Source organism: Leopardus geoffroyi, chromosome C3 (assembly GCF_018350155.1).
Source record: "Leopardus geoffroyi isolate Oge1 chromosome C3, O.geoffroyi_Oge1_pat1.0, whole genome shotgun sequence".
NCBI lineage: Eukaryota > Metazoa > Chordata > Mammalia > Carnivora > Felidae > Leopardus > Leopardus geoffroyi.
In genome coordinates, this window is record NC_059338.1 from 60009595 (window position 1) to 60036078 (window position 26484).

Below are 26484 nucleotides of genomic sequence, written 5' to 3' on the forward strand. Positions count from 1 at the left end.
ACTCATGAGTAGAATTTTAAGGTATTTGTCTTTCTCAGTCTGACTGACTTCACTTAGTGATAATACTTTTAGGTTCATCCATGTTGTCACGATGGAATGTTGCCATCACTTTTTTTGGCTGTGTAATATTTCATTGTATGAAATACCACATTTTCCTCTCAACTCATTTATTAATGAGCACTTAGGTTGCTTCCATATCTTGGCTATTGTAAATAATGCTGCAATAAATATACATGTGCATATATCTTTTCATATTAGTGTTTTCATTTTCCTTGAGTAAATACCCGATAGTGGAATTACTGGATCATATGGTATTTCTATTTTTAATTTTTTGAGGAACCTCCATACTATTTTCTATAGTGTCTGTACCAATTTAGATTCCCACTAACAGTGCAAGAGGATTCCTTTCTCTCTACATCCTTGACAACACTTGTTATTTCTTGTCACTTTGATTTTAACCATTCTAACAGGTGTGAGGTGATATCTCATTGTGGTTTTGATTTGCATTTCCTTGATTATGAGTGATGTTGAGCATGTTTCATGTGTCTGTTGGTCATCTGTATGACTTCTTTGGAAAAATGTCTATTCGGGTCCTCTTGTCTTTTTTTCTTGAGGGAGAGAAAGAACATGAGTGGGGGTGGGGAGGGAGAGGAAGAGCAACCAAGAGAGAGAATCTTAAGTAGGATCCACGCCCAGTGCAGAGCCTGAGTTGGGACTTGATCTTACAACCATGAGATCATGACCTGAGCAGAAATCAAGGTTGGACGCTTAACTGACTGAGTCATCCAGATGCCCTCTCTTCTCATTTTTTAATCAGATTTGTGTGTGTGTGTGTATGTGTGTGTGTGTATGTGTTAATTTGTATAAGTTCCTTATATATTTTGAATATTAACCCATTATTGGATAGAGCGTTTGCAAATATCTTCTCCCATTCCATAGTTGTCTTTTTAGTTTGTTGATGGTTTCCTTTGCTGTACAAAAGTTTTTTTTGTTTTGTTTTGTTTTTTTTTTGTTTTTTTAAATTTTTTTTGTGTTTTTTTTTTCTGTAGTCCCAATAATTTATGCTTTTGTTTTCCTTACCCTAGGAGACATACCTAGAAAAATGTTGCTACGGCAGACGTCAGAGGATTTTTATGATTTCAGATCTCACATTTAGGTCTTTAATCCATTTCAAGTTTATTTTTGTGTATGATGTTAGAAAGTAGCCTGGATTCATTTTTTTTAATTTTCATTTTTATTATTTTTATTTTTTTAAGTATAATTTATTGTCAAATTGGTTTCCATACAACACCCAGTGCCCATCCCAAGTGCTTTCCTCCCTTGCCCATCATCCACTTTCCTCTCCCCCTACCCCCCATCTTACCCTTAGTTTGTTCTCAGTCTGTTATGCTTTACCTCCCTCCCTCTCTGTAACTTTAGTTTTTCCCTTTCCCCTCCCCCCATGGTCTTCTGTTAAGTTTCTCAAGATGCACATATAGTGCAAACATATGGTATCTGTCTTTCTCTGCCTGGCTTATTTCACTTAGCATAATTCCCTCCAGTTCCATCCACATTGCTGCAAAAGGCCAGATTTCATTCTTTCTCATTGCCAAGTAGTATTCCATTGTATATATAAAACACATCTTCTTTATCCACTCATCAGTTGATGGACATTTAGGCTCTTTCCATAATTTGGCTATTGTTGACAGTGCTGCTGTAAACATTGGGGTACATGTGCCCCTATGCATCAGCACTCCTGTATCCCTTGGGTTAGTTCCTAGCACTGCTATTGCGGGGTCATAGTGTAATTCTATTTTTAATTTTTTTGAGAAACCTCCACACTGTTTTCCAGAGTGGCAGCACCAGTTTGCATTCCCACCAACAGTGCAAGAGGGTTCCCATTTCTCCACATCCTCTCCAGCATCTGTAGTCTCCTGATTTGTTCATTTTGGCCACTCTGACTGGCGTGAGGTGATATCTGAGTGTGGTTTTGATTTGCATTTCCCTGATGAGGAGTGACATTGAGTATCTTTTCATGTGCCTGTTGGCCATCTGGATGTCTTCTTTAGAGAAGTGTCTATTCATGTTTTCTGCCCATTTCTTCATTGGGTTATTTGTTTTTCGGGTGTGGAGTTTGGTTAGTTCTTTATAGATGTTGGATACTAGCCCTTTATCTGATATATCATTTGGAAATATCTTTTCCCATTCTGTCAGTTGCCTTTTAGTTTTGTTGATTGTTTCCTTTGCAGTGCAGAAGCATTTTATCTCGAGGAGGTCCCAAGAGTTCATTTTTGCTTTTAATTCCCTTGCCTTTGGAGATGTGTTGAGTAAGAAATTGCTGTGACTGAGGTCGGAGAGGCTTTTTTCCTGCCTTCTCCTTTAGGGTTTAGATGGTTTCTTGTCTCACATTCAGGTCTTTCATCCATTTTGAGTTTATTTTTGTGTGTGGTGTAAGAAGGTGGTCTGGTTTCATTCTTCTGCATGTTGCTGTCCAGTTCTCCCAGCACCATTTGTTAAAGAGACTGTCTTCTTTCCATTGGATACTCTTTCCTGCTTTGTCAAAGATTAGTCGGCCATACATTTGTGGGTCCAATTCTGGAGTCTCTATTCTATGCCATTGGTCTATGTGTCTGTTTTTGTGCCGATACCATACTGTCTTGATGATTACAGCTTTGTAGTAGAGGCTAACGTCTGAGATTGTGATGCCTCCCATTTTGGTTTAGTTTCTTCAATATTACTTAGGCTATTCGGAGTATTTTATGGTTCCATACAAATTTTAGGATTGTTCTAGCTTTGAGAAGAATGCTGGTGCAATTTTTATTTAGATTGCATTGAATGTGTAGATTGCTTTGGGCAGTATTGACATTTTAAAAATATTTATTCTTCCAATCCATGAGCATGGGATGTTTTTCCATTTCTTTGTATCTTCAATTTCTTTCATGAGCTTTCTATAGTTTTCAGCATACCGATCTTTTACATCTTTGGTTAGGTTTATTCCTAGGTATTTATTTTAGGGTTCTTGGTGCATTTGTGAATGGGATCAGTTTCTTTATTTCTGTTTCTGTTGCTTCATTATTGGTGTATAAAAATGCAACTGATTTCTGTACATTGATTTTGTACCCTGCGACTTTGCTGATTTCATGTATCAGTTCTAGTAGACTTTTGGTAGAGTCTGTCGGGTTTTCCATGTAGAGTGTCATGTAGTCTGTGAAAAGTGAAAGTATCTTTGCCAATTTTGATGCCTTTTATTTCATTTTGTTGTCTGATTGCTGATGTTAGGACTTCCAACACTGTGTTAAACAACAGCGGTGAGAGTGGACATCCCTGTCGTGTTCCTGATCTCAGGGGGAAGCTCTCAGTTTTTCCCCATAGAAGATTAGATTAGCTGTGGACTTTTCATAAATGGCTTCTGTGATTAAGAATGTTCCTTCTATCCTGACTTTCTTGAGGATTTCATCAAGAAATGATGCTGTATTTTGCAAATGTTTTTCTGCATCTATTGACAGGACCATATGGTTTTTATCTTTTATTAATGTGATGTATCACATTGATTGATTTGCAAATATTGAACTAGCTCTGCAGCCCAGGAATGAATCCCACTTGATCATGGTGAATAATACTTTTGATATGTTGTTGAATTCGATTTGCTAGTATCTTGTTGAGAATGTTTGCATCCATATTCATCAGGGATATTGGCCTGTAGTTCTCTTTTTTTGCTGGATCTCTGTCTGGTTTGGAAATCAAAGTAATGCTGGTTTTATAGAATGATTCCACATGTTTCCTTCCATTTCTATTTTTTGGAACAGCTTGAGAGGGATAGGTATTAACTCTGCTTTAAATGTCTCGTAGAATTCCCCAGAAAAGCCATTTGGTCCACGACTCTTATTTGTTGGGAGATTTTTGATAACTGATTCAGTTTCTTCAGTAGTTATGGGTCTGTTCAAAATTTCTATTTCTCACAGGTACAGTTTTGGTAGTGTGAGTGTGAGTGTGTTTAGGAATTTGTCCATTTCTTCCAGGTTGTCCTGTTTGTTGGCATATAATTTTTCATAGTATTTTCTGATAATTGCTTGTATTTCTGAGGGATTGGTTGTAATAAATCCATTTTCATTTATGATTTTATCTATTTGGGTCTTCTGTCTTTCCTTTTTGAGAAGCCTGGCTAGAGGTTTATCAATTTTGTTTAATTTTTTCAAGAAACCAAGTCTTGGTTTCATTGATCAGTTTTTCTGTTTTTTTTTTTTTTTTGTTTTTTTTGTTTTTTTGATTCTGTATGTTTATTTCTGCTCTGATCTTTATTATTTCTCTTCTTCTGCTGGGTTTGGAGTGTCTTTGCTGTTCTGATTCTAGTTCCTTTAGGTGTGCTGGCTGTTAGATTTTGTATTTGGGATTTTTCTCGTTTCTTGAAATAGGCCTGAATTGCAATGTATTTTCCTCTTAAGACTGCCTTTGCTACATCCCAGAGGGTTTGGATTGTTGTATTTTCATTTTTCATTTGCTTCCATGTATTTTTTAATTTCTTTTCTAATTGTCTGGTTGACCCATTCATTCTTCAGTAGGATGTACTTTAACCTCCATGCTTTTGGAGGTTTTCCAGACTTTTTCCTGTGGTTGATTTCAAGGTTCATAGCATTATGATCTGAAAGTGTGCATGGTATGATCTCAATTCTTTTATATTTACTGAGGGCTGATTTGTGACCCAGTATGTGATCTATCTTGGAGAGTGTTCTATGTACACTGAGAAGAAAGTATATTCTGCTGCTTTGGGATGTAGAGTTCTAAATATATCTGTCAAGTCTATCTGGTCCAATGTATCATTCAGGGCCATTGCTTCTTTACTGATTCTGTGTCTAGATGATCTGTCCAATGTTGTAAGTGGAGTATTAAAGTCCCCTGCAATTACCACATTTTTATCAATAAGATTGCTATGTTTGTGATTAATTGTTTTATATATTTGGGGGCTCATGTATTCTGCTCATAGACATTTATAATTGTTAGCTCTTCCTGATGGATAGACCCCGTAATTATTATATAATGCCCTTCTTCATCTCTTGTTACAGTCTTTAGTTTAAAGTCTAGTTTGTCTGATGTAAGTATGGCTACTCCAGCTTTCTTTTGACTTCCAGTGTCGTGATAGATAGTTCTCCATCCCCTCAATTTCTTAAAAAAATTTTTTTAAGTGTTTTTATTTATTTTTGAAAGAGAGAGAGAGAGAGAGAGAGAGAGAGAGAGAGAGAAGGAAAGAGCATGAGTGGGGGAGGAACAGAGAGAGAGAGGGAGACACAGAATTCAAAGCAGGCTCCAGGCTCTAAGCTGTCAGCACAGAGCCTGATGTGGGGCTCAAATTCACGAACTGTGAGATCATGGCCTGGGCTGAAGCCAGATGCTTAACCGATTGAGCCATCCAGGCGCCCCCATCCCCTCAATTTCAATCCGAAGGTGTCCTAAGGTTTAAAATGGGCCTCTTGTAGACAGCAAATGGATGGGTCTGTTTTTTTTTTTTTAATCCATTCTGATACCCCATGTATTTGATTGGAGCATTTAGTCCATTTACATTCAGTGTTATTATTGAAAGATATGGGTGTAGAGTCATTATGTTTTCTGTAGGTTTCATGCTTGTAGTGATGTCTCTGGTACTTTGTGGTCCTTGCAACATTTCACTCACAGAATCCCCCTTAGGATCCCCCTAAGGGATCAGTAGATAGATCTGTTACTACCCTTATGTGTGTCTACCTTTCTATGTTAAAGCCCGTTTATTCCCAGATGCTTTCAGAATTCTCTCTTTATCCTTGTATTTTGCCAGTTTCACTATGATATGTCATGCAGAAGATCAATTCAAGTTACATCTGAAGGGAGTTCTTTGTGCCTCTTGGATTTCAATGTCTGTTTTCTTCCCCAGATTGGGGAAGTTCTCCGCTATGATTTGTTCAAGTGCACCTTCAGCCCCTTTCTCTGTCTCTTCTTCTGGAACTCCTATGATACTGATATTGTTCCGTTAGATTGAGTCACTTAGTTCTCTAACCCCTCTTCTTGATCCTGGATTTTTTAATCTCTTTTTCTCACCTTTTCTTTTTCCATATTTTTATCTTCTAATTCACCTCTTCTCCCCTCTGCTTCTTCAATGCACATTGTGACTGCCTGCATTTTATTTTGCACCTCATTTATAGCATCTTTTAATTCATCATGACTATTTTTAAATTTCTTGATCTCTGCAGTGATAGATTCTCTGCTGTCTTCTGTGCCTTTTTCAAGTCCAGCATTAATTTTATGATTATTACTCTAAAGTCTTGTTCAGTTATATTGCTTATATATGTTTTGAGTAATTCTTTAGCTGTCACCTCTTCCTAGAATTTCTTTTGAGGGGAATTCTTCCGTTTCATCATTTTGGCTGGTTTTCTGACCCTTGTGAATTTTAAAATCTTGTTATGTGCTCTGCACCTGCGAGCACTGCTCTATTTAAGGGGGGGGTCATACACTGTCCGGGGCCTGGCCCTTCAGGAGGTCTTTTTTGGAGAGTGTTACTTGCTCTCTGTTGATGTGACTTTGGTTATTTTATTTCTCTACTCACAGTGATGTTTTGGACCCTCCACAAGTTGTGCTTTGATTTGTTCCTTGAAGTAGCCTTGAACTATCATTTCTCATGTTTTCCAGTTTTCTTCCTGGTAGATTCAGTTTCCTTTCCTCCCAGATTCTTGGGGTTCAAAGTCCTTTGGCGTCAGCACTTCTTTGTTTGAGAGACGACTTACATAGGGATCCCCCTACTTCTCCACCATATTGGCCATGGTTTCATTTTTTTTTTTAAGTGTAGCTGTCCAGTTTTTCTTGCAGCATTTATTGAAATGACTTTCTCTTCTCTGTTGTATATTCTTGCCTCTTTTATCATAGATTAATAGACCATATAATAGACCATATAATCAGTTTATTTCTGGGATCTCTTCAGTTCCATTGATATATGTATCTGTTTTTGTGCCAATACCATTCTGTTTTGACCTACAGCTTTGGGATATATCTTGAAATCTGGGATTGTGATACCTCCAGCTTTGGTTTTCTTTCTCAGGATTTCTTTGGCTATTTGGGTTTTATTTGTGGTTCCATATAAATTTTAGGATTATTTGTTCTAGTGTTGTGAAAAGTGCTGCTAGTATTTTGATAAGGATTGCAGTAAATCTGTAGATTGATTTGGGTAAGTAGTATGGAAATTTTAACAATATTAATTTTTCCAATCCATTCGTATGGAATATCTTTCCATTTGTTTGTCATCTTCAATTTCTTTCATCAGTGTATTATATTTTTTCAGAGTACAAGCTGTTCACTTCTTTAGTTAAGTTATTCTTAGTTATTTCATTCTTTCTGGTGTAATTGTAAATGAGATAGTTTCCTTAATTTCTCTCTCTGCTACTTCGTTATTAGTGTAAAGAAATAGTACTGATTTTTGGGTATTGATTTTGTATCCTGTCAGTTTAGTGAATTCGTTTATTACTTCTAGTAACTTTTTGATGGAGGCTTTAGAAATTTCTGTGTATAGTATCATATCTTGTGCAAGTAGTGACGGTTTAATTTCTTCTTTACCAATATGGATGCCGCTGCTGCTGCCTCTTCTTTTCTTCTTCTTCTTCTTCTCCTCCTCCTCCGCCTCCTCCGCCTCCTCCACCTCCTCCGCCTCCTCCTCCTTCTCCTTCTCTCTCTCTCTCTCTCTCTCTTTTTTTTTTGTCTGATTGCTGTGGCTAGGACTTCTACTACTATGTTGAATAAAAGTGGTGAGAAGGGACATCCTTGTCTTGTTCCTTCCTGACCTTAGATTTTCACCATTGAATATTATGTTAGTTGCGGGTTTTTCATAAATGGCCTTTATTATGTGAGGTATGTTCCCTCTAACCCTAGTTTGCTGAGAGTTTTTATCACAAATGGATGTTGTACTTTGTTAAATGCTTTTTCTACATCAATTGATCGTATGACTTTTGTCAGTGTCAGGTAACAAATTGCATCAAAAATGAGTCTAAGTTCACCACAGAGCAGTCAACTTCTTCAAAACAATTATAAAGGTACATATTATTGAGGTCTCAGAAAACCAGCACATCTGCAGGCCAATCTGCAAGTGTTTTATAAAGTTTAAATATTGACGTGCTTCTTTCTTGCCTGGAATTTTGAGCTGATGATGTGCTCAGAGGAGGGAGCTTCCTTGAAAAGTGTCTAGTCCATGCTGTCTACAGGTGGAGGGGGTTCTGTCCAGGGAGAACAGAGAGCTTCATTCTCGTTCTGTTCATATCCCTTCATGAGCTGAGGTTATCTTCTCTGCAGGTAGGGATTGAGCCTTAGTTATCCTCATGTGTCCGATGACTTGTTATTCCTATGATGTGTTCAGTGATTTGACTATAGATTTGTCTTGCCTCAAAACAACCCTAGGTATTTATGCTAAGGAGGTCTTCCTCTTATTGTAAAGCTTGCAGCATTGGTATCTGAAACTAGACCTGTTAGTTTCTATTTGATTGTAATTGGACTGTTTTACATGCTTTTTCTTATTTCTCCGGCACAGACCATCAGCACATGATGATACACAATATGTGATATCTCTGTATTCACCAGGATACTAAAGTTAAGCAATTATCTTTAATGTCTAACGCTAAATTTGCTTGCCAACAACTCATTTCCTCTTATTATTTCAGTTGATAGATAATATGGGCTATCAGAAGAAGTTTATTAGGTAGATACAGCTGAGCTAGAAGATCAGGAAAAAACCTAACATAATAAGACTTCTGCATAATTCTCTTTTTGTGTAAGATATGGAACTTATGTTGACCCCTCTCAAAATATAGCAGTCATATTCTGTTCTTCTTTCAACCATTAAAAATACACAAAAGGAAAAAAAAATACCAATGATGTGTTTGTAGGCTCTTAGAGTATAAATTTAAAGCAGGTAATTCTTTTCTTTTATGCTTTAATTTAATTTTTTAATTATTTTTCAATATAATTTATTGTCAAATTTGTTTCCATACAACACCCAGTGCTCATCCCAAGTGCTCTCCTCAATGCCCATCACCCACTTTCCCCTCTCCCCCAACCCCCGTCAACCCTTAGTTTGTTCTCAGTCCTTAAGAGTCTCTTAGGGTTTGCATCCCTCCCTCTCTGTAACTCCCCCCCCCCCCGCCATGGCCTTCTGTTAAGTTTCTCAAGATGCACATATAGTGAAACATATGGTATCTGTCTTTCTCTGCCTAGCTGATTTCACTTAGCATAATACCCTCCAGTTCCATCCACGTTGCTGCAAATTGCCAGATTTCATTCTTTCTCATTGCCAAATAGTATTCCACTGTATATATAAACCACATCTTCTTTATCCATTTATCAGTTGATGGACATTTAGGTTCTTTCCATAATTTGGCTATTGTTGAAAGTGCTGCTATAAACATTGGGGTACAAGTGCCCCTATGCATCAGCACTCCTGTATCCCTTGGGTAAATTCCTAGCAGTGCTATTGCTGGGTCATAGGGTAGGTCTATTTTTAATTTTTTGAGGAAACTCCACACTGTTTTCCAGAGTGGCTGCACCAGTTTGCATTCTCACCAGCAGTGCAAGAGGGTTCCCATTTTGCCACGTCCTCACCAGTACCTATAGTATACTGATTTGTTCATCTTAGCCACTCTGACGAGTGTGAGGTGGTATCTCACCTGTGTGAGATTTTGATTTGTATTTGTGTGTGGTTTTGATTTGTATTTCTCTGATGATGAGTGATGTTGAGCATCTTTTCATGTGTCTGTTGGCCATCTGGATGTCTTCTTTGGAAAAGTGTCTATTCATGTCTTCTGCCCATTTCTTCACTGGATTATTTGTTTTTTGGGTGTGGAGTTTGGTGAGTTCTTTATAGATTTTGGATACTAGCCCTTTATCTGATATGTCATTTGGAAATGTCTTATTCCATTCTGATGGTTGTGTTTTAGTTTTGTTGGTTGTTTCCTTTGCTGTGCAGAAGCTTTTTATCTGGATGAGGTCCCAATAGTTCATTTTTTGCTTTTAATTCCCTTGCCTTTGGAGATGTGTTGGGTAAGAAATTGCTGCAGCTGAGGTCAAAGAGGTTTTTTCCTAAAGCAGATAATTCTAAATGAAGGATGTTATGGGACATAAAACACCAAATTAACACTTAGCCCTTACCCATGTGTGACCTCGGATTTATCACTCAAATATTTGAGTACATTGTCATAGCGTATTATTATTAGTAAGGGACAGGGAGCATGTTTTCATCATGATTATTTCTTCTGCTGGATCTATCTGGCAGATGATAGATTGTAAGTGTTTGGTTGTATCTTGTCTTTGCAGCTCTCTTTCTAAACAAAAACACACACATTTCCACTAAGGATGTTTAATTAAGATAGTATGTTCTAAATAGACTAAATTTAAAGTACTGCTTCATGAGCCTTAGTCATTGTAAGTACATCCTTAGCCCCAGCAGGATGCAGACCATGTGGTCTATTTCTTTTATATGTTCATAGAGAATGTTGGTTAGAAGCTTTGCCCAGAATTGCTGGCTCACTCAGAAATGGGGGCTCCCTAGAATACAAATTAGGAGAGCAGAGTATGAGTGCCACCCTCCATTCTGTAGGCCGATTCTAGAACCTTTTCATTCCTCAATCGCTTTGAAATCATGATGGTAAACCCTTGATTTGCTTCACATACTGACTCGATGTGGAAGTGCTCTTTATATTGTATCATTCTGTCCCCAAAACAGGTTTTCTCCTTTTTATAGTGTCACTGCGTGCTGCCCAACAGAACTCCAGGGAAGGGACTCATGATTTTACTTCTTCCTCATGTGTGAGGATCACTGCATTTGGCCTTGTTTCCATGTTTGTCCAGCCCTGTGACTTTTGCTTAGCAAAGCAAGAGGAGTATTTGAGGGTGGTCTATGACTATAAATCTGATACCACATGCTAAAGTGAATACTCTTTACTAATTATGGTGTTTAAGTGTATTTTAGAGGAGGGAGAGGGGATCAGTTAAAAAATAATTGGAAAACATTAGTGATTAATAAGTTTCCTGTCATTGGATGAATATTATTAAAAAAATTTTTTTAACGTTTATTTTTATTTTTGAGACAGAGAGAGCCAGAGCATGAATGGGGAGGGTCAGAGAGAGGGAGACACAGAATCTGAAACAGGCTCCAGGCTCTGAGCTGTCAGCACAGAGCCTGATGTGGGACTCGAACTCACGGACCGCGAGATCATGACCTGAGCCGAAGTCGGCCGCTTAACCGACTGAGCCACCCAGGCGCCCCGGATGAATGTTATTTTTGACATGAATATAACAAATACAGTAAAACAAATAATGCAAGTTAGAAGAAAACAAAACTTAGGAATTCTAGAAAGTAGAGTCTTAAATATTACCTAGTTGATGTCATTAAAATCCACTGAACGTAAAACAAAAAATAAAAACAAAAATGAAAACTTGATGGACAAAGATATTTTAATCTATGATCACCATATATCATAATTTTTCTAATGCTTTTAGATTAAAGGTACATTCTTAGGATTCCATTGATTACTTATCATTTCCTTCCTGTAGGTTGAGCCAAATTTTTACTTATCCTAGTTAAGAGTACAGAACCTTTGAAATGAATCTTGATAAAAAAAAATAATAGGTCATATTTACTGGGCACTGTGTTGTCTGTTAAAAAATTATTTCAACTTAATTCTTACACCAATCATATGAGGTAATGAAGATGATTATTTCTAGTTATAGATGATGAAACTGAAGCTTAAGAGAAATTGAGTAGCTTCTTTGAAGCTATAGTTTGAACAATGGTAGCATCAGGAAGGGCACCAAGACATTTGGCTTCCATAGCTTAAAGTTATGTTGCTGTACCATGCTTTGTCCCCGGGTGTATTTTGTGAACTCTAGAGGTGTATTGCATGTATTTTCAGTGGAAAAGAATGGGCAGAAAATGAAAGAATTGCTTATGGGTGTACTCTTCTAGATTTCTTCAGGCTATATGTTAGATATGTAATTTGTATGATCTGTGAGATGAGTCTGCCTTAGATGAAGATAGTGTGCACTTGGGTAAAACTCCTAACGTCCCTGGTCCTACCTTTCCTAATTGATGAAATGACAGTTAGAGACTGGGTTTGAAAGATAGAAAGACTGTTCCTCTCACTGGGTCTTTCCTTTGGGTCCAGGGCAGGAGGGAGGTAAAAGGGAGAGCCTGAGAAAATTGACCCTTCTCCTGCCCATGCACCTAGAGTCATAAATCCACCGGAGACTACTTCTTATGTACCTTCTAATGTATCTGTGCCAGAGAGAATGATTTTATTGGCCTTTGGGAATTTTCTCAAGTTTTAGTGTTGCTGCAGCTACAAGGGGAGTGTTGCTTAGGCAGTGGGGGAACCTGGGTCTTCATTTACCTGTGCTTCCCATTTGCATTTCCTTGATAAGTAGTCCTGGGCTGCATGCACTCCTGAAGGGTCATCCATGGCTGACTATGTGGCCTTGGCCCTGGAGGGTACTGCCTGCTAGGAGGTGGCACCCCCACCAGCCCCTGTCATGCTCACCTGCAGTTTTTCATAACTTGTTCATTAAGCAAATAGCTTTTTGGCAAACTGACTTAGAGATGCTTTGCACCTAGTAAGAGCTCAGTAAATATTGTTGATTAAATAATGAATGAAACTATGAAGTAAAATGAAGCTTTGAATAGCTGAACACTTGAGAAAGTTATACTTATTCATATTCTAGGACCAATTACTTTCAATTTTTGGTGTGACCAACATGTCTTGGTCTAGTATAGAGGTATTGACCAAGGAGGAATGTGAGGAGATCCGGAGTCACAGGACACCCTGAATTGTGTGTGGTAGTGGGTGCGGAAGGGTGTGCCAGAGGGAACCTGGGACTCTGTGTCCATATCCTAGCCAGCCAGTTTGCACAGGTAAGAAGTAAGCTTAAGTTCAGAAGGCTTTATGTCAGTTCAGTCTCCCCAGTTTAGATTCAGGGCATCTCATGTAGTAGGCTAGTGTGTCCCAATTAAATCCCTAGTTATCAACTGTGAGAAGATAAACAGAAGTCCCTGTCTCTGTCTGCTGCCTGTGCCGCGGTCAAATCACATTCCCTGGTTAGGAAGAGGGTTCAGTACAGGTGTGGCTAGAGTGCAGGTTCTAGAAAAAGTAAAAACTTTTCATGTTCCTACAACAATCATTTGACTCTTTAATAAACTGAACTCACATCTCCTGTTTTTGTAGAATAACGAAGACACCTTGTTTAGCTTTGCAATCTTAGAGTCGCATGTTATACTGACTGAGCCAGCCAGGTGCCATTTATTTATTTGTTTATTTTGCTTTGTAATCTTGACTATTTCACATATTTGTGACACATATTTCCATGTCATTAATCTTTGTAATAGCGTAATTTAAGGTATTTGTTGTGAAGATTTAATCATATATACTGGCAGAGGTATGATGAGCCCACGTACCCATCACCCAACTTCAATAGTTACCAATGCCATGATGGTTTTATCTGCCTCCCTCAGACTCACTTTCTCATGGGAAAATTTGAAACCATTATGAGGCATCATGTTAGTTAATTTCAAATACTTCAGGATGTGTCTCAAAAAGGGACCTTTTAATATGCTATAATGCCATTATTATACTGAATGCAAATAGAATTTGTTGCCTTTGGTAGCCAGTCCATTTTCAGAACTCTCTGATACCTTAGATTAAAAGTTATGTCCAATATGACACATGATTCAATCCTCTTCTCTTTTTGTCCCAGGGGTTGGGAATAGCATGTGTGCTAGATGGGCAATACTGTATACTTTCTAAATCCACGTCAGGAGGTTCACTGTGTCTGCCTGCTCTAATTTTATTGAGGCTGTGAGTGATTCATGGGTTTGGGGGTGGCAGCTTGATTCCTTCTTTGCAAATTTTTCGCTTTGACTTTTTCTCTAATGGGTTTCCCATCCATTTGCTATTCATTAAGTGACCATTGGGGAATGCAAAAGGACTTAATTAGAGATCGCATCATGGTGATTTTTTAATTTTGTCATTTTTTGTCCCTTTTGGCTAGAACTTTTCTATATTGAAAACTTATCTTTGTTCACTAGATGTTATATTACCTTGAAATACAGTTCATACTGGAAATGTTTCTTTTATTTCCCATTAATTCTCTGTTATCAGTGATGATTGGTGCCCTAGAATTCTCCAGAGATACCTATTTTTATTTTCTTATTCCTTTTCATATACTCAATATGTTTAAATTCATTGAGTTATTATTTTTTCTATAATAGCATGATTTTAATGGCTATGTATTTAGCCATGTATATAAAGCCATCTTTGTTTTAATGCTGTGGTTTTTTTTTTGTCGCACATTTTAATTTCTTTCATTATTTTTTACTACTAATAATCCATTTCTTATTGTAGCAGGAGCTGTGCTAAGCACTTTACATGTATTTTGTCATGTAATCTTCACAGTAATCCTGTGATGTAACACTCTTTGGTTATATCTGAATATTTACTTAGGATTGATTCTCCGCAGTTGAATTTTTGGGTCAAGGAGTGAACTTACTTTAAGATCATGGACACACATTGCAAAATTGCTCTGCAAAACTTCTCCTGTTAATGACGTTGCTGCTTTCTGGGTTTCAGCTTACCTTGAGTCCAGGTTGAGGAACAAAAAAATGGACAAACTCCTTGCCCATGCCCATGCATACCTGCCTCATGAATTTTTTCCAAGTGTGATGTCACTCTGCCATACTCAGTTGATGCAGTGACAAAAAATCTGCCCTGGTTTCAAGGAGAGGAGCGTGTATTGGCTGGGTGAGATTACACAAAGCAATAAGAATAAGCATGGAATGAGCCAGGACATGTTGAGTAGAGAAAGCAGTAAAGGGGACTTGAGAGACAGTGGCCGGTGAGATCCAGAAAAGAAAGTATGGTATCATAGAGATGAGAGCAAGGAATTCTAAGAAGTAAGAGTGAGTCAACGATGAAAATTTTCTGAGAGATTAAGAAACTGAGTAAGATGAAGATAAATATTATTGATACGGTGTTGGCTACCAGTTTGTATTGTATGGTGGGGATAGAAGTCAAACTGATGTCTCAAATTAGGGTGGGCTGAGCCAGGAGTGAGGGGCTAGAGGTAGCAAGTGTAGGTAATTTTGGTCAGTAGTTTTGATGTGAAGGGAAATCAAGAAATGGGACAGTAGTGGGGGGTAAGGAGTGATGTGGGCTAAGGGAGATTTTCGTTTTAAATTAAGTATGTTTGTGTGATCTAGAAATGTCCACTAAAGATGGAAATGTTCCTTATTCAGGAGAGAGAAGGAATAGTGAAAGAAGTGAATTCCAGACCATGCCATAAGGAATTCGATCTAGAACACTGAGGGGAAGAACTTGCTTTTGTTTGGAGCAGGGCCTTCTTCCTCTACGAGGAAGGCAGAGAAGGGTATCAGTGTAGGTGTTTTTGAATATTCACAGTTTCTCTTGGTTTCTTCCATTTTCTCAGTGAATTATTTGAGAAGATCATTATCTCATCATTGAAAGGGCTGGGTTGGGGCACTTGGGTGACTTAGTTGGTCGCTTGGTTGAACGTCCAACTTCAGCTCAGGTCATGATCTCGCAGTTTGTGGGTTCAGTCCCCACATCAGGCTCTGTGCTGAGAGCTCAGAGCCTGGAGCCTGCTCAGATTCTGTGTCTCCCTCTCTCTCTGCCCTTCCCCAATCATGCTGTGTCTCTCTGTCACTCAAAAATAAATAAACTTTAAGAAAATTAAAAAAAAGAAAAGACTGGGTTAAGGGGGGAGGAAATGTATATGATTGTGTTGGAGACTATATGCTTAGATGTGAATGCAGAGCAGTGTTGGGCCTAATTGAGGTTCATAGGCATGATAATAAAGTGAAAGCAGACAATGGGTGCATGTCTTTCCTTCACAGTGACCAGTTGCTCTGGTTCAGGCAAAGAAAAGGTGGATGTCTAGAATGGAACAAATTGGGTTTGGGAATTTTACTGGCTACCATGGGGGAGAGGGGCAGGGGAGCTGCAGTGTTTGAATGATACGATTACAGTGGTGGGACATGGAATTTAAGCAGGTGAGGAAGGGAGTGATGGATTGTGTGACAGTGGCAGGGATGATAGACTCAAGATCCCTGTGGAGGATGGGCCCTCAGAAGAGGTTCTAGAATATGAGTTGAAAGGATAGAAGGCAGTGGCCAAGGATTAGATGTTCCTTCCAGACATTTGTACATATATTGATTAATTTATGATCAAAACATTAATTGAGCAACTACATGTCAGGTCTTTCTTGAGATACTGGGTAAAAGGTGGTAACCCAACAATGGAGTCTGCTAAAATGGAGTTTACTTTCCAGGAGGAAGAGACAGACTCACAAAAATTCAAAAGCTGAGATCTCTGAAGAATAAAGAGGGATAATGTGAAAAAGAGTGACTGACAATGCTATTTGAGAAATGGAGGGTCAGGAAGTTATCTCAGTGGAAAAGACAACTGAGCAGAGGCCTGAATAAGATGAAACAGTGAGTCCTTCAAGTATGTTGGAAAGAGTGTTCTAGTACAAAAGTCTCTGAGGTAAGCATGAGCTCTGTGTGCTAAAGAGGAGGAGGCCTGTAGGTCAGAGTGCCCTCAGGGAGAGCAGGAAAAGGTGACAGGAGGGGAAGGGCCTCTTGAGTCATGGTGACAGTTGGGTTTTTGTCCGAGGTTGATAGGAAGCCATGGAAGGCTGGAGTAAAGTTTGAAATTGGTCTTCTGAATGGGTTGCCTGTGTGGGGGAAGAGAAAGCACTGACTGGAGGCAAGGATTCAAGATCTCAGATGAGTTTTCTCCCTGGGTGTTGGTTTGATCTCCATGTGGATGTCAGAATCACTGATAAGAGTAGAGGTGGAAAACAGAGCAGTTGAGTCAGGAGTAAAGTATTCAGTGAGTGGCAGGGAGGGGATCAGGAATGACAAGAAGTCAGTGGATGGAAGAAAGGAGAAGGATGACAGCTGGTCTAGCCAGTGACAGGTCTAACCATGCTGATGATTTTGGAGAATAAATCACTTGAAATTACTAATGGGGATCAAGGAAGTCACTCACTCACTTCCTACCCCTAATATATGTGTGATTTGATACAAAATGTGTCCATGTGAGAGGGCTGCTGGAGAAGGACTCACGTGGCAGCCAGGTTACTTTCCATGCAATCAGGTGAGGTTCCCTTCAGAGAGGTTGAAGCAGGGATTCTCAAGCTGGGGTGATTTTGCTAGCTGGGGGACATGTGGCAATATCTGAAGACACTTGGCATCTTACAATGGGAGGTGCAGTGGTTATGCTGCTGGCATCTATTGAGTAATAGTGAGTGATGCTGCCTACATCCTACAATGCACAGGACAGCACAGGACAGAGAATTATCCATCCCAAGGTGTCCGTGGAGTTGTGGTTGAGAAGCCCTGGATGAAGGCTTGAGGGTTGTGTTTGTTCATCATGGAGCTGAAGTTCCAGGGAGGAACTTCCACATTATTCCATACCCTTTTTGATAATTTTTGGTTTGATACACATACACATTTACTCACACTTAAATACTCTCATATATGGAAGGTCCTATCTCCCTTACTTTCTGTCATACAAAGTTTCTGAGTTACAGGAAAGAACTACTTCATTTTCTGGCTGTTTTCAGTCATAAGATATGTAAAATGGGAATAGGAAAGAGACATCAAAATTGTATGATTAGTCTCCTGACAGACATTTATACATTTGAAATTTAGTTGTTCTAACAAGTACAGACCCGTGCCTGGTTTTGCATAGCCCTAAGCTAAGAAGGCTTTTTACATTTTAAAGCTGTTCAAAATGAAAATGAAGGAGAATATGCAGCAGAGACCTTATGTGGCCCTCAAAGCCTAAAATATTTATTGTTTGATCCTTTATAGAAAGAGTTTGCTTATCTCTGGTATAGAGGTATTTCCTTCCCAGTTCTGACTATGATAGGAACAAGTCTTTGTCACAGAATCATAGCATTGCATTTATTCAGAAACCCTAAAAATATTTATTAATGCTTCTTACGTGTGAGAGGCCATATTTGCAGGATATATGCTGGCTGTCAGGGAGTTTATTTTAGTGAGAGGTGTAGATATTAAATAAGTACACACATGATTAAAATAATTAATTACACAAAGAACTAAGAAAGGCGCCAAAAGAGTATGGAAGGGGGTCACTGAAGGCTTTTTTGAATAAGCAATTTTAATCTAAAATTGAAGAATGAATCCGCTAATTACAGGGAGGGGCAGGAGCAGGGCAAGAACTGAGGGAGCAGTTGTAGCCCTGGGAGAGATGCTAGAAATCTTCTGTGTCTATCATAGTTGACTAATGCAGAAATCAGCTGGATGAATTTCTAAAGGGTAATAAAGTAGAGCGTGAGTGGTATTAGAAAGGATTAGGGACCTCCAGCCATTGTGTTCTCCCAGATGAGTCTGAGGTATAGCTGGGATTGAGAACCATGGCACTAGGAGGAACCCAGCCCTCTTGGTCCTCGGCCAGTGTCCTGTTCTTGTGCCTGTCTTCTCTGGTCTCTTCTAGGGAAATAAAAGCTGACGTTTGCACCTACCATAGAGCTATGGTTCTGAGGATCATATGAAAAAAATGTGTCTGACATATTTGCTGGCTCTTTTCTTGGGGGTTGGGGCCTTTCCCTGCCTCCTGTGTCCTCATTCTCTGCCCTTCTCTATTGCCGTGCCAGAGACCATGAATGTCAGTCACTGACATTTCTTAGTCCACTTGGTGGTTGCTAACTGCTCCCTCGGGGAGCCATTAGCAGGGTAAATGAAGAGAGGAAGGAGGGTTACCAATGATAATCCCAAAGGCTGGGCACTTCTTTAGGTGGAAATATACTTCTTCAGGTGGGCCATCTTGTGGCGTATCCTCTTTTGGGGCAGGAGATATTTTGGGGGGTGGGAGAGCAAACCAGAGCCACCTTCTCCCATGTGGTATCCCAGTCCTCAGACTATGGAGTTTTCTCTGTGTTTGAGAAGCTGCTGTCTGTGCACTTCAGTGGCCTTGGCAACAGCAATGCTCACTGGTTGTGTTTTTCCAGGCTTCACTCCTCTGGGAGGGTTCCGAGCCAGGTGACATGCCAGTGCTCCTGACTGTATTTCATCTGCAGGGCGAACGCTGTTGGAGAAGCTGTTCAGCCAACAAGAGAACGGGCCTCCAGAAGAAGCAGAGAAGTTTTGCTCCCGGATCATTGCCATGGGTCTTCTACTTCCTTTCAGTGACTGCTTCAGGGAACCATGTGATCAGAACGCCCAATCAAGTTCAGCTCCATTTGATGTAAGTAGGAACATTTACTTCTGTCTGCGAGGCAGATTGGAGTTAAAATAGCAGCTGTGATGTGTGTCTGCCCAGTCACCCCACACTTTAAATACCAACATGTGATGCAAGTCATCCTTCCCTCAGCCACTCAGCAGCTCAGCATGTCTATTTAATTTCTACACTTTCCTTCCTCACTTAAGTAATCCTAAGTATATTTGTCAAACCTCCTTTTCTTTTTTTTTTTAAATTTTTTTTTTCAATGTTTTTATTTTATTTTTGGGACAGAGAGAGACAGAGCATGAACGGGGGAGGGGCAGAGAGAGAGGGAGACACAGAATCGGAAACAGGCTCCAGGCTCTGAGCCGTCAGCCCAGAGCCCGATGCGGGGCTCGAACTCCCGGACCGCGAGATCGTGACCTGGCTGAAGTCGGCCGCTTAACCGACTGCGCCACCCAGGCGCCCCGTCAAACCTCCTTTTCTTAACAGATGGTCACTCTTGACAGTTTTCTAACCTGCTTTAATCGGTAATGATTTTCAAGTGGCTCTGAGTCAGGACTGCCTACTTGGCTGGTCACGGACATTACTTCACAAGCAGTACCAAAGGGCCAGAGCTTTGTTCCCAGGGGGCTGCAGGTTTCCATGGGTGCCTAGAACACTATTTCAGTGTGTTCATGGCTCATCTATTTACTAACCATTGATATGAAGCAGCATTGTCTGCTTTCTCCCCAGCTCCCATCCACCAAGAGCATTCATACTGTGAAACAGTAATCGAAAAGGCATATTCATAATTCCTAATGAATATCAATCAGCACAGCTGGATTATCATTTTTAAGCCAGGTATTGCTAATGTTTCTCAGGTATGTGGTACATGTGTGACATTGGTAGTTGTATTGAGTTGCGTCTAAAACCCAGATATATAAGAATGCTCCTGTATGATTTTCTCATAAGAAAATTGAAGGTCTGGTTGGCTCACTTGTGCAGAGCCCAGTATTTGTGAGGCAGAGTAATGGGTTCTCGACCATATGGGTTCGTTACAGTTGTTTCCTTGCTTCCAACTACACCCTTCTTCTGTGCCTTTAGTATACATGCTATTGACCAGTGAATGAAATAATGGTGACTTTTGAAAGGCAATGAAAATGAGCCCTGATCAAGATGTGACAGTAAATAATAAAATGTCTATATGTCTTGCATTTCTCCTTTCTCTTCTTCATACATTATAAACTATGTTCTTCCTTGATCTCCCTTCAGTATTAGGAAAATAAATCACGTAAAGTATTGTGAGATCTTCTTGACACTTTCCATGTGAAAGAAGGCTTCTCAGGATGTGCTGTGACTTGCGAATCTTGCTTCTTAAGATCTTTTTATTTAATTATTTTTAAAAATGGCATTAGCTAATTATTTCTAGGTAGATCTTTTTATCCTATGGGAAGAATTGGATAATTTAAAATTTTCCTTCCTTCTTTTTTTTTTTTTTTTTTTTTTGATGAGAGAATTGTGTTATGATAGAAACTGAACACCTGGGGACTGTGTAGCTAAAAGTGTGCAGAGAGCTGTGTTCTAGAAAATATATACATTTGCACGTTGGAATTAAAATAAATGTGGCACAAAGGCAAACCCTGGCCATGTCTAAAGCTTGCCTTTTGATTGGAACTACCCCCAAAATGACTGCATTATCCTCTTAAAGTTTAGAGGTAAACAGTCTTCTCATTCAATAAATGTGGAATTGGAATAAACTGAAAAGAATAGGATTATTCTATACCTCCTTTTTTTCTTTTTTAATCACTGAACTGGCTGCTGCTTTTTTGTAATGTTTATTTATTTTGAGACAGAGGGAGTGTGCAAGCTCTGTGGAGCCCAATGTGGGGCTTGACTCAGGGCTTGATTGCACAAACTGTGAGATAATGACCTGAGCTGAAATCAAGAGTCGGTCCCTTAAATGACTGAAACACCCAGGTGCCCCTGAACTGGCTGCTTCTCATCTTCCACCTCCCTCCATTCCTGTGTTAGAGTAGTAACCCCTCCCATGATTGTCTGTTGGGTATGGAGGACAGCTGGGTATGGCAAAGAGAGGGAAAAGCAAACAAATAAAATCCCTTAATATGGTAGAAAGTAATTTCCTCAGAATAAGAATTTCTTTCCCTCAACTTCATGTGACTGTATTTTCTCCTTTATTTGTTGGCTCTGTAGAACATCTCTACTCCCCCTGCCAAACTAAACACAAAACAAAGAAGAATTTAAAGTCACTTTAGTAAGAAATGTTATTCCATATACTTAAACAGAAGTTCAGTCACACAACTGTGCATTTCCTGTATGCACAGTCAAGGATTTTCTTCAAAACTCAACAGAGGTAACAATATAGGGAGTTATGTAGACTGAGGTATTAGTGGGGAAATGGAGAGGAAGGCACTTATCTGTGTGCGGAGAAATTTCTGATAATTAGTTTCTTTGCTGATTTCCAGAAAATTGCTGTTGGGAGGATTTCTAACCAACAATTCTCTTGGGGAAAGTAGCCCTTCGAGACTGATCACCATGTGGGAATAAATTCATAACTGGCACTATTCCTAACCCAACTTTGATCCCTTCCCTAAGAACATCTGATTCCCTCCTTTTCCTCCTCTTGCCGTTTATACACATAATTAGAGCAGTAAAGAGTTTTGACTTAGGGATCTCACTGATATGGTTTGTGGATTAGCTTTCTTCATTCAACCTTTTTGATTTTAGCCCCATGTTATATTATACATTTTTTAGGGCCTAACATTTTGCTTTAGAAATGCTGTAAATAATATGAAAAGACTTCACATAAGTTTCAAGCACACTAAAAGGTAAAGAGCTTTGAGTGATCATGTTAATTCATTCACAGATGCTTACCAAATACATTCTATATGCCAGGCAGTGCTTTAGTCTCCATAGATACGTCACTGAGGAAGAGAAATAGGATTTCTGTTCTCCTGAAATTTATATCCTCTTCATGGTGGGGAGAGACACATAAAAGACAAAACAAAACAACAAGTAAAAGCATAGGTCATGAACTTACATCAGATTCTAGAAAATGCTATAAAGGAAATAAACCCTAGTAACACGATAGGGTGAATGAGGGTGGGGTAGGGTAAGTGTAGGGGAAGCCTCACTAAGGATTCCTGATGGGAGGTCTGAGGGAAGATCATTCCAGGAAGCTCACCTGATAAGTACAGAGGGTCTAGGGAGAGTATAAGCATGACCTAAGCACACAGCCTGAGCACCTGCATAGGTGAAGTTTAATGAGTTGAGGATAGAAAGGACTCAGGGTCAGAATGTGCAGGGTCCTGAAAGCCATGGAAGGAAAATAGATTTTTATTTAAGTAGGAGCTTTGGGAAGGTTTTATGCAGGGCAAGAACATATTTTACATGAATCACTTATCCTAGTCTTTGGATAATGGAGTATTGGAGGCAGAAGTAGAAGCAGGAAATCCAGGTGGGCTTATTGGAATAGTTGAGTGAGGGATGGTGGTGGTAACTTGGGGTAGGATGGTGGTGAGGGAGTTAGAGAAGAGTCCTTGGGTGTGAGATGGATTCTGTAGGTGGAGCTGATGGGACTTCTGGTAAGTTAGACGTGGGGGCAATGGAAAAAGAAAGTCAACTATAACTTCTTAGTTTTTTATTTTAAGTAGCTGGGTGGATGGTTGTGCCATTTATTAAGATGTAGAAGCCAGGTCTGTTTTAGGAGGAAAATGTTGTAAGTACAGAACTAGTGCTCGTTATATATTTTTCTTGAATAAAATTCTGTTTATTTAGAAAACTAATACTTAGCATATAAGCTGACAAACATTGGCTTTTGCTTTTCACTGGTGGAATGATGTTGACTTTATTAGCTAATCAAAATTAGGGCCATGATATAAAGATATTTCAACCATCAGGTTTGTAGCCCTTTGCATAGCCATGTATTCATAAAACAGAAAGAAAGATGGAGATCCTTTATAGGCCTGATAGCATTGTCCATTATCTTTTTCCATTTCCATTACTAACCTGGGGACCCAGAAACTATCAACTTACTTCTTATTCTCTGACATATCCTCACATTTGCCTTTTGCTTTTTTTTTTTTGTTTTTTGTTACTGTTGTTGGTTTTGTATATCCGATAGAATTCTAAGCTAGATCATTTCTGAAGCTAACAAGAGAAAACACATGCACATTACTACTGCTTGGTAGATTGTATTGTTTAATTGTAGATCATGGTATTTTTTTTGTGGTGAGGAAAGACTTTTTTCCTTCTGGAGCCTGTTCTAGTAATTTCTCAAGGGTTAGAAAAAATCTCTCTCCTGAAATGTTTGCCATAAATCCTTAGAAATAGCAAAAACTTCATTATGTCACATCATATATAGTTGACCCTTGAACAATGTGGGGGTTAGGGGCACACCCCCCCCCACACAGTCAAAACTTCACATACAACTTTTGACTTCCCCCCAATTTAACTACTCAGGGCCTACTGTTGATTGGAAGCCTTACTGATAACAAAACTAGTTGATTAACACATGCTTTGTATGTTATATGTATTACATACTGTATTCTTACAATAAAGTAAGCTAGGGAGAAGAAAATGTTATTAAGAAAATCATAAGGAAGGAAAATACATTTACTGTACTGTAAAAAAGTATATAAGTGAACCCACATAGTTCAAACCCGAGTTGTTCAAGAATCAGCTGTAACTTGGCAGTTTTGGGCCACTGCCCTGCTCCCTGTGGACAAAGAATGCTAGTCCTCAGCCTATGGCTGACCACGGGCTCTGGCTCATTGCCTGTTAGTTGTAGATGGAGGTCATTTTGCAAGAATAGGTTCAGTATGTGGTACCTCAAGATCCCTTTTCCTTTGAATGCTTTTATTTATATTAGATTTTTCTGAGTCATATTCATTAGCGACTGTTTTCCAGCAAACCACAGTTTTCTCACATAGGTCTTCTAGGATTTCTTTAATCATCACTGTGTCAGATATCATGTTGCCTCTACATCACAAAAAATAAAGCAAGTTTACTTGGCCCAAAGATTTTGGCAGGAGTAAATGATTATACTTACTCCTTTAGAACTGATTTTAAATGTCTTCCTAGTAGAATATTTTTGGATCCCTGGCTTTTTTGGGTTTGGCAGGTTTTACTAATTTTGCTAACTATGTAGTAATCCCATGCTTACCAGATGGGCAAGAGCTCCTTGCTATGTGTGTAAATGGATATAAGTTTGAATGAGTTATTAGTGAGGCTAGAATTAAAGAGAAGGAACACATGAAAATTCAGGCTAAAAAGGAATAAAGAAAACATGATCCTGAACGTGTCAGAAAAAAAATTCATCAATCAAAACCAATAATGGTCTCTGCTGAAAAACTAATGAAATACACTCTGCTCACCGTCACCAGTAGCTGGAATGAAGACTTAAGTGAACAAATAGAAATGATCATTTCTATTTGAATCCAATTTTTTTCAGAGTAGGAAGAATACTTGGATACTTTTTAGTCAAAGCCACACAAATCTTTTTCTGAGAAGAAATAAAAACCATGACACACCTTTCAGTTCTAAGAAAATGCACACACACACACATTGCTGTACTTTTGTTTTGTTTTGTTTTTTTTTTTAATTTTTTTTTTCAACGTTTTTATTTATTTTTGGGACAGAGAGAGAGACAGAGCATGAACGGGGGAGGGGCAGAGAGAGAGGGAGACACAGAATCGGAAACAGGCTCCAGGCTCTGAGCCATCAGCCCAGAGCCTGATGCGGGGCTCGAACTCACGGACCGCGAGATCGTGACCTGGCTGAAGTCGGACGCTTAACCGACTGCGCCACCCAGGCGCCCCTGTACTTTTGTTTTTGAAACACTGTGTATAGGATTAGGTCTCAGGAAGCTTTTAAGTGTGATATTAAAATTATATTTAATTTTCAGACCATCTTTTTAAATTATTTTAGCTGAACATTTCTTTTCCTTGCAGACTTCCCTCTAATCTCAACATAGGAGTCAGTAGTAAAACAGATTTCATTTAACAAAATTCATTTTGTAGCCATAGTTTTACATCTGTTCCATTACTCAGGTAATCATTGCCTAAACTCATGAGAAGCAGGGTGACAAGAGTAGATTGAAAATATAATCCTTTCCCTCAGTTTTACTTATTTTAGTCTTTGTTTGTTTAATTTTAAGGACTTAAAAGAGGTCTAAGGTACTACGTTCACGTGGTTAAAGAAGAGCTCTGCTCCTGGCCTTGGCCTCTCCCACTCTAGTTCTACCCTTGCCTGGCTCTCCTTGTTCTTGTTTTGATGGTTTTAACTTTGATATTTTAAGTTTGCTGACTTGCCTTTGGGCTGTCACAGATTAGGATTTAGGTATTTCCCAACCTTTCCCCTCCCCATTCCTTCCAGTATAGTTAATACTGGTCTTCTAGTTTCCCTTTGATAATTCTGCCTTGAACCTTAAATAATATGGTTCAGATTATTTTGTCGTTTCATTGACTTCGGATGATGTCTCCTGCTGCCCCACCCACCTCACATAATTAGGCTATCTAGTGTCTCTACTTTGTCCTCCACCTGGTCCCAACCTGAGCTTTCTAGCTTCTACCAAGAACACTTTTATCCTTCAGGTATATTTTTAAGGTTAATTGTTTCAAAAAATGTTTATTCATTTATTTTGAAAGGGAGAGAGAGACAGAGAAAGAGAGAGAGAGAGAGAGAGAGAGAAAGAGAGAGAGAGAGAATCTCAAGCAGTCTCCACGCTGTGAGTGCAGAGCTGGATGTGGGGCTTGACGTGAGATCATGACCTGAGCTAAGTCAAGAGTCCGATGCTTAACAGACTGAGCCACCTAAGCACCCCTAAGGTTAATTTTTAATTTTATTTTAAAAGTTGAGAAAATGTTTGGACACCCTGTAACTGTTGCCTTGCAGAGGCGATAGTGTGCTCTGATTTCATTTCCTTTTTAATATCCCAGTATCACAGCCCCCAGGCCACTCAGATGAGGATGTTTCTGGGGTTAAGTTCCAATGGATTCTGTTATTTTAATAAACAGTCACTTGCTCAAAAGTATCCCGTATTTAGTTCAGTTACATTTGATTTATCCCTTTCTGATATAGGGAGCCCTCATCTAGCACAACAAAGTTTTTGATTGCCTTTTATTTTGTTTTCTTTTGGGAGAAGAAACCTGTATCTATCTATCTGTCTATCTATCTATCTATCTATCTATCTATCATCTATTTATCTATCATCTTTCTTTTTCTTTCTCTTTCTTTCTTTTTCTATCTATAT

At 39.0% G+C, this 26484-nt stretch overlaps 1 protein-coding gene across 1 annotated transcript in view; it reads left to right on the plus strand.

Annotated features, from left to right (window-relative positions):
* FMN2 (formin 2) overlaps positions 1–26484 on the plus strand; it is a 391822-nt gene that overhangs the window by 17487 nt on the left and 347851 nt on the right. The window contains exon 2 of the mRNA XM_045453074.1: positions 19090–19256. Within this exon, the coding sequence (XP_045309030.1) occupies positions 19090–19256 (167 nt within the window). The remainder of the gene's footprint in view (positions 1–19089; positions 19257–26484) is intronic.